The sequence below is a fragment of the Leptodactylus fuscus genome, chromosome 10 (genome assembly GCF_031893055.1).
Source record: "Leptodactylus fuscus isolate aLepFus1 chromosome 10, aLepFus1.hap2, whole genome shotgun sequence".
Classification (NCBI taxonomy): Eukaryota; Metazoa; Chordata; class Amphibia; order Anura; family Leptodactylidae; genus Leptodactylus; species Leptodactylus fuscus.
In genome coordinates, this window is record NC_134274.1 from 2,451,549 (window position 1) to 2,466,915 (window position 15,367).

The following is a 15,367-nucleotide window of genomic DNA, read 5'->3' on the forward strand; positions in this document are numbered from 1 at the left end:
GAATTCCTTAGGGAGACTTCCAGCAATGGATTATGGGAACATATGCAAATATTACAGCACAGGGAGAGGCTGGAACAAGAGACAAGTCTATTGGAGCAGCTCTGGGTGTGATTGGAGTAGAACATGCTGAGGACGCCAGGGCTATGTCTGACTATATTGTCCTGTGTGTTTATACAGTCCTGTAGGTGGCGCCATCCCTCAGGATCAGTCATATTGTCCCCCAGTCACAGGACATTTGGGGTCAGTAGATGTGGGCGCATTTACTCGTCCATCTCTTTGGCCACTTCTAGAAGAAGACGACAAGGGGACACTGTTTATAATCTTTATTATCTTTGTCTGGACATTTATACAAGATGGAGGAGGTTCGTACGATATGACCCTCTAAGTACCATAAGTGCCCTGAGGTGAAGGCTGGGGGTGGGGGAGGGGAAAGCAGAAAGAGATGGAAGGAAACTGAGTGTGCATGTGCAGGAACCCGGGTGCTGGGGCGGTCACTAATATGGGGGCACTCTAGAGGTGTGGCCTATATTTATGGGTGGAGCTTCTGTATTACCACAGTAGGAGGACAGAGGGGGTGATACCCTAACCCCCCCATATTATACATCCGTCCTCCTCACTTGCCCTTGCCGGGCTCACACAGTAGTCGGGAGTAGTCAATCTTGCCAGCCAGGTCCTTGTCATAGTGAGCCATGATGTGATAGATCTCGTCCTCATCCAGCACAATGTTACACAACTTCACCACCGATCTGAACTCCGGCAGGCTGAGGAGACCCGAACCATCCTTGTCCATCTTAAGACAGGACTGAAGAAGGTTCCTCCATTCTGTGCTGGATATCTACAAGGAACAGGGAGACGATCAGGACATGACAGAGAGGGAGATATCCAGATAATAATGACTATGGAGCATGGTTCTGTAGATGTAGCAGAGCTGAAGGCGACCTGGAGACCAGAACTGGTCAGTAATAAGGAAACCTTTATCCTTGAGCTCTGAATGGTCAGACCCGGGGATACTGAGCAACGCAGGTGCGTGGAGTCTGGATGATACGCTATAGGGTCCTATAATATGTGAGCACTGTATGGATACTATAGGATATATGGGCACTGTATGTGAATCTCTTTCCAACATCTCCCCCTGATTTTTTTGGTGACTATTTTCATGGCGTCCCCCCCCCACCCCCCGCCCCTGGTACCTTCTGACGTAGTTTGGTAGTGATGGTGTTCAGGCCACAATCTATGGACTGTTTTGGTGACGTCGTCTTGTCCATTGTCTTCAATGCTTTTCTTCCACTATTTTTCATTGTGTTATTTCCAGTCTGATATGGCTGAAGAAATCTGACATAAGAAACCCTGCGAAGAAAAACAACTCAGCAGGGACGTAAGAAAAATGTATGACCGCAATAGTGTGAACGGGGGGGAATTCTGGAGCACGGCCATAGGTCCCTCATTGTTCTCATCCCATTGTAATAAGACGTTCATGAGATCCGCACATCTTATACTACAGCTATTCATCTGAGAGGTTGTCACAGCCCCGCCCCCTGTTACTGACATCATTGATATAATGTCACAGCCCCGCCCCCTGTTACTGACATCATTGATATAATGTCACAGTCCCGCCCCCTGTTACTGACATCATTGATATAATGTCACAGCCCTGCCCCCTGTTACTGACATCACTGATATAATATTGTCACAGCCCCGCCCCCTGTTACTGACATCACAATGTGGCTGCAGGTATAGATCACGTGTACGAACCTGTTCTGTCCAACACTAAACTTCGCCGCGATGGTGTCGCACTGGTGCTTGGTCAGGTCTGGACTCAATTCTTGGAGCAGATCAAGAAATTCTTCTCTAGTGACAGATCCAGAATTCTGGGGATCAATCTCCTTAAACTTGAACCACAGGTCATCACGAAGGAACTTCACCTGGACAACAAGTGACATCACAAAGTGAGAAGCCGAATCTACCCGAGACCCGAGAACCTTCCTACAAGCTTCAGCAGATTGTACTGGACGACTGCGCTGATACATTGTAACAAAGACAAGTCTCAGCTTTATAGATCAGGAATGTTGCTATTTACTAAACGAGGAACTGAAACTTTATAGGAAACTTGACAATCTTTTCATTCAGTTCTTGTGACTCTTGGACGTATACTAAGGCTCACCCAGCTTTCCCATAGTCCTGACTGGTGCACAGAAGCATGAGAAGTGTCAGATACTACTGATATCTGGTGTTCAGGGGCCTGGTAAAGCTGAGTGCATAAAGAAACGGCTTCTTCTACCCTATAGGGCCCTATAGAGCGACCGTCACGTAGGTGCCTTGTTGTGCGGGCACGTCTATTATGATAAGGTCTCGCCCGTCCTCCTCGCCCCGCACATGACCAGTATATTGGACATTGTTCCCTCAGTCACTTCTATAAATTACCATTTTGGTCCAAAAAGTTTCCATATAATAAAAAAAAATACAGCCCTGGCTAAAGCGCGACATAGTGTAAAGCGGTCCTAATGCTGCCGGGTATAATGAGCCCAGAATCTGAGCATTGTGCCCCCCCTCCCCCACTCCACGCCGTCTCAGGGCTCATTATATAACAGTCGCGTCCGTGCCGTCTTCTCCGGTTTCTCTTTATAGATTCCACCTTGACCCCGCTCTGCCGAATAAAAGCTTTTTTTAATGATTAGAATCGGAGCTTTCCCCCCTCAGAGCGGCGGATCCATTATCTGATGCGTCCATGTCTTCCTTAACACTGCAGCCATTGTGCTCCCGGTGTCCTCCTTTTAAGGTTTGTCGCTCGGAGCAGACACATTGTATTGTAAATGGGGGCAGCGTCTCCGCCTCAAATCACCAAAAAGATTTCATCTCAATTAATGTACAGCGTATCGAGCCGGCAGCCACATACCGAGATTCAGGGGCACTTAAGACGTGGCGTGTGATGAGACTTCCCCGGCTCACAAGGACTTGTCTACATGTACTCGGCGCACAATGGAAAGTTCTGCGGCCTTGGAATAGACGTTTGTTCTTCATTTCCTGGTCCTGAATATTCCTCTCCCCTAATAAGTCTGGACCAGGAGCTTCTTACAATTATCAGACCGATACATTTAATCTGCACTGATACATTGTAGCGACTGCCAGGACCGGAGAGCGGTTTCTGCTGCGGCGGGTGATTGTTCAGACTGTATACAAGTGTAATAGCTGTGAGATGGATTGGGTCAGAATGGGTTACAGATTGGGCCTGTGTAATAAATAAGAGGCTACTGAATGGTTCTCATTTATTACATGTAGCTGGTGATAACTGGCAGCAGCATGGAGGACAATATACAGCACAAGTCAGCAATATACAGCAGATTCCACAGTCTGAACCCCAAGGATACAGTCTTATGTCTTCCCTATATCCAGTCCCATGAATCCCCTGATATGAAGCCCTTTACTACTAAACCAGAGCCAGTTACTAATATTCTAGCCAAGCCTCTAATGGCTGATAACAGGGAGTAATCTGCTGCATTTATCTACCTCTGGTCACCCTACCCCAGGCTGTAGTGGCTGAAAACAGATAACAATAGATTCCATCAACCTTACAACGAACACCCAGCTTGTCTTGTCATATTAAATTCAGATTAGATATCAGATGGGGGCGCTATTGTATTAGTGTCTATGTGAAAATGTTGGTGAAAGGTGGTACTGCAGGTAATAAAGTGGTCCCTCAGAGCGTCCGGAATCTCACCTTTGTCTGCAATAAATTTGCAATGATCCTGGTGTCAGAGTTGAGCTTCAGTGAACGTATCAGACAGTCAACGTCACCTCTCACCGGGGGAGAGATTTTAGCATTTGGGAAGCAGGAAGACTCCATGGAAAAGCCAAAATGGCGGACAAACTCCCAAAAGTCAACTGACTGGTCTTGATTAAGAATTAGGGTCTTCCAGATTTGTCCTACTTCTTCTCTGGAAATCTCTGGCCTGACGCCACATCTGCAATGCAAAGTCATTGTAATTAAAGGGGTTGTCCAAACCGTGGTCATGTGATGAACACACAGGTCGTAGGTCAGCGTCCGCCCCTAGACCTCATGCAGTAATCTGTTGTATCCTATTTATTGGGTCCCTTCTATTTTCTTCCTGTAACAATGTAACACCTCTTCATTTAACCCCTGATAGAGTACTTACCTTTTCAGCAGCTGATACAAGGTTTCTGCTGTCAGTCTCCACGTGTTCCGCTGGTCCATCTCATTAAAGTTCATCTCCAGGGTCTCGTAGTCGTCTTTGATGAGACGTTTGATGATTTCTGTGATCTGCAAAGTGAAGAGAACATCAGGTGACCCTGCAGGAGACAGATCTAATCCAGATCTATGAAATTATGGCAACACATAGAAATACACGGCATGCAACATTTTACTGCCCATGAGGCAAGAGATGAGTTTTGAGCTATTTTTGAGTCGCGGCCACCTGATCTATTACTTATCAGAGTTCCCCGATCTCAGAAGAAGTCAAAACTATCTGTAATGAAGTCTCCCACACGCTGCACTCCGAGAAGATCCTGATCTCTATCTCTTATTACAGAAACAGCAGCAGCATGGAGAACAATATACAGCAGAACCAGAGAGCGTAGCGGTCAGTCCAGCTCTGGGGTGAGTAGTAAAACACTTACTAATAGCAGCAGCATGTCTGTGTGTCTGGGTACTGTAGGTGTCTTCCCTCTTCCTACAGTTCTATTGGAATACGTGTATGCCTTGCTGCTTGTGTCTCAATGCCGCAGCTTCTTTCCTTCCTCCCCATTTCTCATATATATATATATAGATGTTGCAGCAAAGAGAACATTACGCAGCAGTAATAGACAATGCTGTTGTGAGTCCAGCAGTGGGGTCAAATAGTTAAACAACCAAAAGAAGCAGAAGAAGCTGTGTATGTCACTTTACCTCTGGCTCAGTGCAGCAGCTCCCCGCTCCTTTTCGCTATTACTCATTATATATATATATATATATATATATATATATATATATATATATATATATATATATATACACAGAAGGAGTAGCATACAGGACATTATACAGCAGTAAGGGGTAGAGTTGTTTTATACCAGCAATGGAATGAGATAGTGTCACATGTAAGAGAAGGAGCGGTTTCTGTGTATGTCACTTCATGTTTGTCTCATTGCAGCAGCTACCCTCCCCCTATTACTTATATACACAGATGGAGCAGCATGTAGCACATTATACAGCAGTAAGGGGCAGAGTTGTGTAACTCCAACAATGGGTGACATAGTATAACACTTAATACAAGCAAACACAAATGCAAAGGCTTATAAAACAAGCAATCCACAAAGACTAGAATAAATAATGTCTATGAAAGACAGGATCACCATAAAAAGTATATAATTTTATTTGAAAGTTAGTAACAATGTTACTAACTTTCAAATAAAATTATTTACTTTTTATGGTGATCCTGTCTTTCATAGACATTATTTATTCTACTTAATACAAGCAGCAGCATCTGGGTATGTCACTTTATCTCCTTGCAGAAGCTCCCCCTTCCTCTTGCTGTATAAAGAAGCAGCAGCATGGGAGATGTTATACAGCAATCCCAAGCAGTGCAGCTGTGAACCTTGCTCTGGAGTAAGATAGTACAACAGTGTGTTTGACTGTATATATATCTGCAGACGCTCAATCTGCCCCTTCCCCTCAGAAGTAGGGGCCAATCATAAACAGGAACTTTTAAGACTCTTATTTAGGATTGTACTACTAAAGGGATTAAAACTTCATTTCCAAATATCCCAGACACCTTTAAGCAGCAATCTGGTTACATATATCATAATATACGGGAGGTGCGGCCGTTACCTGCTCCGCGTTCCTCTCTCTCTTTCCGTTATGACTGTTTGTCATGTTCACTCTTGACTTTCGGCTCCAGTTTGTCAGAACCGTCTCCCGTCCGTCCCAGAGGCTGAAGGTCCCATCTCTGTAAAGATTCATATTACTAAAAGAAACACAACAACCCCCCTCTAAGTGACGGACACGCCCCGCCTGAGCAACTCTAATCCCACATGGACAGAATCTCTGGACAACTGGATGTCAGGGAGGATATTATCGCTGTAATGGGCTGTTTCTCCACTAGAGGGCAGATCATTCCCCGCCGTCCTCAGATATTTAATCAAATTCTCCACCTGCCCGGAGTCATCCCCAAGACAAGAGTCACATTGTATCCAACCGCAACGTCTCAATACATAGAAGTGACTTATCTTCTACCACAAATCTCACTAAAGGCTTCTATTATTTACCTGCTATCAAATCTGGCCATAAACTCCAAATATCTGATGTCCCCGCAGGGAGTGATGGGTAAATTCTCCAAACAATATGCAAATTCCTCATCTGTGACCTGTATAGAAAATCTACAGAACAGTACATAAGAGCAGTATTATAGTAGTTATATTCTTGTACATAGTAGTAGTATTATAGTAGTTATATTCTTGTACATAGGAGGTAGTATTATAGTAGTTATATTCCTGTACATAGGAGTAGTATTATAGTAGTTATATTCTTGTACATAGGAGTAGTATTATAGTAGTTATATTCTTGTACATAAGAGTAGTATTATAGTAGTTATATTCTTGTATATAGGAGGTAGTATTATAGTAGTTATATTCTTGTACATAGGAGTAGTATTATAGTAGTTATATTCTTGTACATAAGAGCAGTATTATAGTAGTTATATTCTTGTACATAGTAGTATTATAGTAGTTATATTCTTGTACATAGGAGTAGTATTATAGTAGTTATATTCTTGTACATAGGAGCAGTATTATAGTAGTTATATTCCTGTACATAGGAGTAGTATTATAGTAGTTATATTCTTGTACATAGGAGTAGTATTATAGTAGTTATATTCTTGTACATAGGAGCAGTATTATAGTAGTTATATTCTTGTATATAGGAGGTAGTATTATAGTAGTTATATTCTTGTACATAGGAGCAGTATTATAGTAGTTATATTCTTGTACATAGGAGGCAGTATTATAGCAGTTATATCCTTGTACATAGGAGTAGTATTATAGTAGTTATATCCTTGTACATAGGAGGTAGTATTATAGTAGTTATATTCTTGTATATAGGAGTAGTATTATAGTAGTTATATTCTTGTACATAGGAGCAGTATTATAGTAGTTATATTCTTGTACATATGAGTAGTATTATAGTAGTTATATTCTTGTACATAGGAGGTAGTATTATAGTAGTTATATTCTTGTACATAGGAGCAGTATTATAGGAGTTATATTCTTGTACATAGGAGGTAGTATTATAGTAGTTATATTCTTGTATATAGGAGTAGTATTATAGTAGTTATATTCTTGTACATAGGAGGTAGTATTATAGTAGTTATATTCTTGTATATAGGAGTAGTATTATAGTAGTTATATTCTTGTACATAGGAGCAGTATTATAGTAGTTATATTCTTGTACATAGGAGGTAGTATTATAGTAGTTATATTCTTGTATATAGGAGTAGTATTATAGTAGTTATATTCTTGTACATAGGAGCAGTATTATAGTAGTTATATTCTTGTACATAGTAGTAGTATTATAGTAGTTATATTCTTGTACATAGGAGCAGTATTATAGTAGTTATATTCTTCTACATAGGAGTAGTATTATAGTAGTTATATCCTTGTATATAGGAGGTAGTATTATAGTAGTTATATTCTTGTACATAGGAGTAGTATTATAGTAGTTATATCCTTGTACATAGGAGGTAGTATTATAGTAGTTATATTCTTGTACATAGGAGTAGTATTATAGTAGTTATATTCTTGTATATAGGAGCAGTATTATAGCAGTTATATTCTTGTACATAGGAGTAGTATTATAGTAGTTATATCCTTGTACATAGGAGGTAGTATTATAGTAGTTATATTCTTGTACATAGGAACAGTATTAATGTAGTTATATTCTTGTATATAGGAGTAGTATTATAGTAGTTATATTCTTGTACATAGGAGTAGTATTATAGTAGTTATATTCTTGTACATAGGAACAGTATTATAGTAGTTATATTCTTGTACATAGGAGTAGTATTATAGTAGTTATATTCTTGTACATAGGAGTAGTATTATAGTAGTTATATTCTTGTACATAGGAGTAGTATTATAGTAGTTATATTCTTGTATATAGAAGGTAGTATTATAGTAGTTATATTCTTGTACATAGGAGTAGTATTATAGTAGTTATATTCTTGTACATAGGAGTAGTATTATAGTAGTTATATTCTTGTACATAGGAGTAGTATTATAGTAGTTATATTCTTGTACATAGGAGGTAGTATTATAGTAGTTATATTCTTGTACATAGGAGTAGTATTATAGTAGTTATATTCCTGTACATAGGGGCAGTATTATAGTAGTTATATTCTTGTACATAGGAGTAGTATTATAGTAGTTATATTCTTGTACATAGGAGTAGTATTATAGTAGTTATATTCTTGTACATAAGAGCAGTATTATAGTAGTTATATTCTTGTACATAGGAGCAGTATTATAGTAGTTATATTCTTGTACATAGGAGCAGTATTATAGTAGTTATATTCTTGTACATAGGAGTAGTATTATAGTAGTTATATTCTTGTACATAGGAGTAGTATTATAGTAGTTATATACTTGTACATAGGAGGTAGTATTATAGTAGTTATATTCTTGTACATAGGGGGTAGTATTATAGTAGTTATATTCTTGTACATAGGAGTAGTATTATATTAGTTATATTCTTGTACATAAGAGCAGTATTATAGTAGTTATATTCTTGTACATAGGAGTATTATAGTAGTTATATTCTTGTACATAGGAGTAGTATTATAGTAGTTATATTCTTGTACATAGGAGTAGTATTATAGTAGTTATATTCTTGTACATAGGAGTAGTATTATAGTAGTTATATTCTTGTACATAGCAGCAGTATTATAGTAGTTATATTCTTCAACATAGGAGTAGTATTATAGTAGTTATATTCTTCTACATAGGAGCAGTATTATAGTAGTTATATTCTTGTACATAGGAGCAGTATTATAGTAGTTATATTCTTGTACATAAGAGCAGTATTATAGTAGTTATATTCTTCTACATAGGAGTAGTATTATAGTAGTTATATTCTTGTACATAGGAGTAGTATTATAGTAGTTATATTCTTGTACATAGGAGTAGTATTATAGTAGTTATATTCTTGTACATAGGAGTAGTATTATAGTAGTTATATTCTTGTACATAGGAGCAGTATTATAGTAGTTATATTCTTGTACATAGGAGCAGTATTATAGTAGTTATATTCTTCTACATAGGAGTAGTATTATAGTAGTTATATTCTTGTACATAGGAGTAGTATTATAGTAGTTATATTCTTGTACATAGGAGCAGTATTATAGTAGTTATATTCTTCTACATAGGAGCAGTATTATAGTAGTTATATTCTTCTACATAGGAGTAGTATTATAGTAGTTATATTCTTGTACATAGGAGCAGTATTATAGTAGTTATATTCTTGTACATAGGAGTAGTATTATAGTAGTTATATTCTTGTACATAGGAGTAGTATTATAGTAGTTATATTCTTGTACATAGGAGCAGTATTATAGTAGTTATATTCTTGTACATAGGAGTAGTATTATAGTAGTTATATTCTTGTACATAGGAGTAGTATTATAGTAGTTATATTCTTGTATATAGGAGTAGTATTATAGTAGTTATATTCTTGTACATAGGAGTAGTATTATAGTAGTTATATTCTTGTACATAGGGAGTAGTATTATAGTAGTTATATTCTTGTATATAGGAGTAGTATTATAGTAGTTATATTCTTGTACATAGGAGCAGTATTATAGTAGTTATATTCTTGTACATAGGAGTAGTATTATAGTAGTTATATTCTTGTATATAGGAGTAGTATTATAGTAGTTATATTCTTGTATATAGGAGTAGTATTATAGTAGTTATATTCTTGTACATAGGAGTAGTATTATAGTAGTTATATTCTTGTACATAGGAGTAGTATTATAGTAGTTATACTCTTGTGCATAGGAGTAGTATTATAGTAGTTATATTCTTGTACATAGGAGTAGTATTATAGTAGTTATATTCTTGTACATAGGAGTAGTATTATAGTAGTTATACTCTTGTACATAGGAGTAGTATTATAGTAGTTATATTCTTGTACATAGGAGTAGTATTATAGTAGTTATATTCTTGTACATAGGAGCAGTATTATAGTAGTTATATTCTTGTACATAGGAGTAGTATTATAGTAGTTATATACTTGTACATAGGAGGTAGTATTATAGTAGTTATATTCTTGTATATAGGAGGTAGTATTATAGTAGTTATATTCTTGTACATAGGAGTAGTATTATAGTAGTTATATTCTTGTATATAGGAGCAGTATTATAGTAGTTATATTCTTGTACATAGGAGCAGTATTATAGTAGTTATATTCTTGTACATAGGAGCAGTATTATAGTAGTTATATTCTTGTATATAGGAGTAGTATTATAGTAGTTATATTCTTGTATATAGGAGTAGTATTATAGTAGTTATATTCTTGTACATAGGAGTAGTATTATAGTAGTTATATTCTTGTACATAGGAGTAGTATTATAGTAGTTATACTCTTGTACATAGGAGTAGTATTATAGTAGTTATATTCTTGTATATAGGAGTAGTATTATAGTAGTTATATTCTTGTATATAGGAGTAGTATTATAGTAGTTATATTCTTGTACATAGGAGTAGTATTATAGTAGTTATATTCTTGTACATAGGAGTAGTATTATAGTAGTTATATTCTTGTATATAGGAGTAGTATTATAGTAGTTATATTCTTGTATATAGGAGTAGTATTATAGTAGTTATATTCTTGTACATAGGAGTAGTATTATAGTAGTTATATTCTTGTATATAGGAGTAGTATTATAGTAGTTATACTCTTGTACATAGGAGTAGTATTATAGTAGTTATATTCTTGTATATAGGAGTAGTATTATAGTAGTTATATTCTTGTATATAGGAGTAGTATTATAGTAGTTATATTCTTGTACATAGGAGTAGTATTATAGTAGTTATATTCTTGTACATAGGAGTAGTATTATAGTAGTTATACTCTTGTACATAGGAGTAGTATTATAGTAGTTATATTCTTGTACATAGGAGTAGTATTATAGTAGTTATATTCTTGTACATAGGAGTAGTATTATAGTAGTTATATTCTTGTACATAGGAGTAGTATTATAGTAGTTATATTCTTGTATATAGGAGTAGTATTATAGTAGTTATACTCTTGTACATAGGAGTAGTATTATAGTAGTTATATTCTTGTACATAGGAGTAGTATTATAGTAGTTATATTCTTGTACATAGGAGTAGTATTATAGTAGTTATATTCTTGTACATAGGAGCAGTATTATAGTAGTTATATTCTTGTACATAGGAGTAGTATTATAGTAGTTATATTCTTGTACATAGGAGCAGTATTATAGTAGTTATATTCTTGTACATAGGAGGTAGTATTATAGTAGTTATATTCTTGTACATAGGAGCAGTATTATAGTAGTTATATTCTTGTACATAGGAGGTAGTATTATAGTAGTTATATTCTTGTACATAGGAGTAGTATTATAGTAGTTATATTCTTGTACATAGGAGGTAGTATTATAGTAGTTATATTCTTGTACATAGGAGGTAGTATTATAGTAGTTATATACTTGTACATAGGAGTAGTATTATAGTAGTTATATTCTTGTACATAGGAGTAGTATTATAGTAGTTATATTCTTGTACATAGGAGTAGTATTATAGTAGTTATATTATTGTACATAGGATTAGTATTATAGTAGTTATATTATTGTATATTGGAGTAGTATTATAGTAGTTATATTCTTGTACATAGGAGTAGTATTATAGTAGTTATATTCTTGTACATAGGAGTAGTATTATAGTAGTTATATTCTTGTACATAGGAGTAGTATTATAGTAGTTATATTCTTGTACATAGGAGTAGTATTATAGTAGTTATATTCTTGTACATAGGAGTAGTATTATAGTAGTTATATTCTTGTACATAGGAGTAGTATTATAGTAGTTATATTCTTGTACATAGGAGTAGTATTATAGTAGTTATATTCTTGTACATAAGAGGTAGTATTATAGTAGTTATATTCTTGTACATAGGAGTAGTATTATAGTAGTTATATTCTTGTACATAGGAGTAGTATGATAGTAGTTATATTCTTGTACATAGTAGCAGTATGATAGTAGTTATATTCTTGTACATAGGAGGTAGTATTATAGTAGTTATATTCTTGTACATAGGAGTAGTATTATAGTAGTTATATTCTTGTACATAGGAGTAGTATTATAGTAGTTATATTCTTGTATATAGGAGCAGTATTATAGTAGTTATATTCTTGTACATAGGAGTAGTATTATAGTAGTTATATTCTTGTACATAGGAGGTAGTATTATAGTAGTTATATTCTTGTACATAGGAGTAGTATTATAGTAGTTATATTCTTGTACATAGGAGCAGTATTATAGTAGTTATATTCTTGTACATAGGAGTAGTATTATAGTAGTTATATTCTTGTACATAGGAGCAGTATTATAGTAGTTATATTCTTGTACATAGGAGCAGTATTATAGTAGTTATATTCTTGTACATAGGAGTAGTATTATAGTAGTTATATTCTTGTACATAGGAGGTAGTATTATAGTAGTTATATTCTTGTACATAGGAGTAGTATTATAGTAGTTATATTCTTGTACATAGGAGCAGTATTATAGTAGTTATATTCTTGTACATAGGAGTAGTATTATAGTAGTTATATTCTTGTACATAGGAGCAGTATTATAGTAGTTATATTCTTGTACATAGGAGCAGTATTATAGTAGTTATATTCTTGTACATAGGAGTAGTATTATAGTAGTTATATTCTTGTGCATATGGGCAGTATTATTACATTGATATTCTGCTCTCACTATTAGGTTACCAATCAGACATTATAGTTATTACCTTAATGTGTTACAATTCCTAAATAAATCTCATTGTGTTTTCCTGTATATAACTACATCTAGAATTTTTGGATAAATTCACCTTCTTTCCAGGATTTCTCTGAAGTCTTGTGGTCTGATAACCTTTAGATTATTTGTGTCTGCTTTCCTATAAATAAGACATATGTTATGTTAGTATTTGCAGCTTTAGCAGTGACTGAGTTATTCCCTGATATATTACTATATAGTATTGTTGTACTATCCTGTATATCTGGAGCTGATACGTGTTCCAGAACAGTCATGTGATCAGTTTCACACCCTGTATAGGGACCATCTCCGTCCCCTCCACTAGGTGGTGGTAAATTTATTTGACGTTTTTGTGAAAGCCAAGACAATCAAGCGTAGACTGAATATCATGAAAGAGAAATGTGTGTAGTGTGGGGGAATTCTATGGGGCCTCAATACATACAGTATACGGTATTATATTACATTACATTATATATATGACTCTCACCTGAACTCTGCAAGGAGGGAGTTAAAATCTGTATGGAAAATCCGTATGAGCTTGTCTTCTGCCACGCTGATTGTGGATAATGAAGGTGAAGATTGTTTGTTCGCAGTCCTGGGTGGAGGAGACAATTACACAAGCGCTTAGTAATTGTATTCACTAGATTGTCTGTAGCTGGGAAAGTTGGGTTGTTACTAATATTCAGTATCTGTCACATATATTCTAATGCTGAAAAATCTGTGTAGTCGAGGAAATATGATTAATAATTAGAAACGTTATGAAGAAGATTCTGTACAGAGATTGAACCAGCAGGAGTTACAGGAGGATATTAATGTCTGTATATAGGAGCTAAACAGTATATTAGCAGAATTCCTAGCACAGCTCTGGATGTGACTAGAGTATGACAGCAGTAAAGTATCTGCAGCAGTTGAGCTAGTGCTGAACACTAAATATAAGATGTATGAGAGGATTCAGAGCCAGATCAGATCGCCCCAATCACACGATAAGACCTTGATCGTACCCATAGCCCGGCTTACAGAGCGCCCGGTACGCTCGGCCATTTGGATTTCTGCTCTGGAGTCGCTGCAAGAATTCCAGGTAATTGACATCGGGCAACGTCTCGTCCAGTCCACAGCGAGCGAGGAGAAGACCCAACTGATCCCTGGTGAGGTGGAGACGATGCCGGGCCAAGACCTGAAGGAAGGTTTCTTTAGATACCTAGAAGTAAAGATGGCGCAGGGTGAGGGGGATTCTGGGATGAGAAAAGAAAACAAACCTGAACGGAAGAACTTGGTGACAGTCATTTGTGAGTGACAGGGTGTGACCGGCATGGGAAGTGTGAGTGTGTGACATGAGTGTGGCGTGTCCATCATGTGAGTGTGCGGCGTGTCCATCATGTGAGTGTGCGGCGTGTCCATCATGTGAGTGTGCGGCGTGTCCATCATGTGAGTGTGCCATGTGTCCATCATGTGAGTGTGCGGCGTGTCCATCATGTGAGTGTGCGGCGTGTCCATCATGTGAGTGTGCGGCGTGTCCATCATGTGAGTGTGCGGCGTGTCCATCATGTGAGTGTGCGGCGTGTCCATCATGTGAGTGTGCGGCGTGTCCATCATGTGAGTGTGCGGAGTGTCCATCATGTGAGTGTGCGGCGTGTCCATCATGTGAGTGTGCGGAGTGTCCATCATGTGAGTGTGCGGCGTGTCCATCATGTGAGTGTGCGGCGTGTCCATCATGTGAGTGTGCGGCGTGTCCATCATGTGAGTGTGCGGCGTGTCCATCATGTGAGTGTGCCGTGTGTCCATCATGTGAGTGTGCCGTGTGCCCATCATGTGAGTGTGCCGTGTGTCCATCATGTTAGTGTGTGGCGTGTCCATCATGTATGTAGTGAGTGTGCGGCGAGTCCATTATGTGAATGTGCAGTGTGTCTACCATGTATGTAGTGAGTGTGCAGCGTGTCCATCATGTATACATTGAGTGTGAAGCGTGTGTCCATCATGTGAGTGTGCCGTGTGTCTACCATGTATGTAGTGAGTGTGCAGCATGTCCATCATGTGAGTGTGCCGTGTGTCTATCATGTGAGTGTGTGGCTTGTCCATCATGTATGTAGTGAGTGTGCAGCATGTCCATCATGTGAGTGTGCCGTGTGTCTATCATGTAAGTGTGTGGTGTGTCTATCATGTATGTAGTGAGTGTGCAGCGTGTGTCCATCATGTGAGTGTGCGGTGTGTCTATCATGTATGTAGTGCGTGTGCAGCATGTGTCCATCATGTATGTAGTGAGTGTGCAGCGTGTGTCAATCATGTGAGTGTGCGGTGTGTCTATATCATGTATGTAGTGAGTGTGCAGTGTGTCCATCATATG

At 37.1% G+C, this 15,367-nt stretch overlaps 1 protein-coding gene across 1 annotated transcript; it reads right to left on the bottom strand.

The window, feature by feature from the left end:
• Window positions 1-600: 600 nt before the first annotated feature.
• LOC142183244 (EF-hand calcium-binding domain-containing protein 6-like) lies at window positions 601-14,856 on the bottom strand. The gene is made up of 11 exons (XM_075258268.1): window positions 14,332-14,856; window positions 14,028-14,224; window positions 13,514-13,621; window positions 13,103-13,168; window positions 6,259-6,369; window positions 5,822-5,939; window positions 4,152-4,276; window positions 3,716-3,959; window positions 1,753-1,922; window positions 1,191-1,347; window positions 601-835 (listed from the first exon to the last, which is right to left on the bottom strand). Exons 1-11 carry the CDS (start codon window positions 14,854-14,856, stop codon window positions 614-616), a joined length of 2,043 nt encoding a protein of 680 aa, XP_075114369.1. The 3' UTR covers window positions 601-613.
• Between the last annotated feature and the right edge of the window lie 511 nt (window positions 14,857-15,367).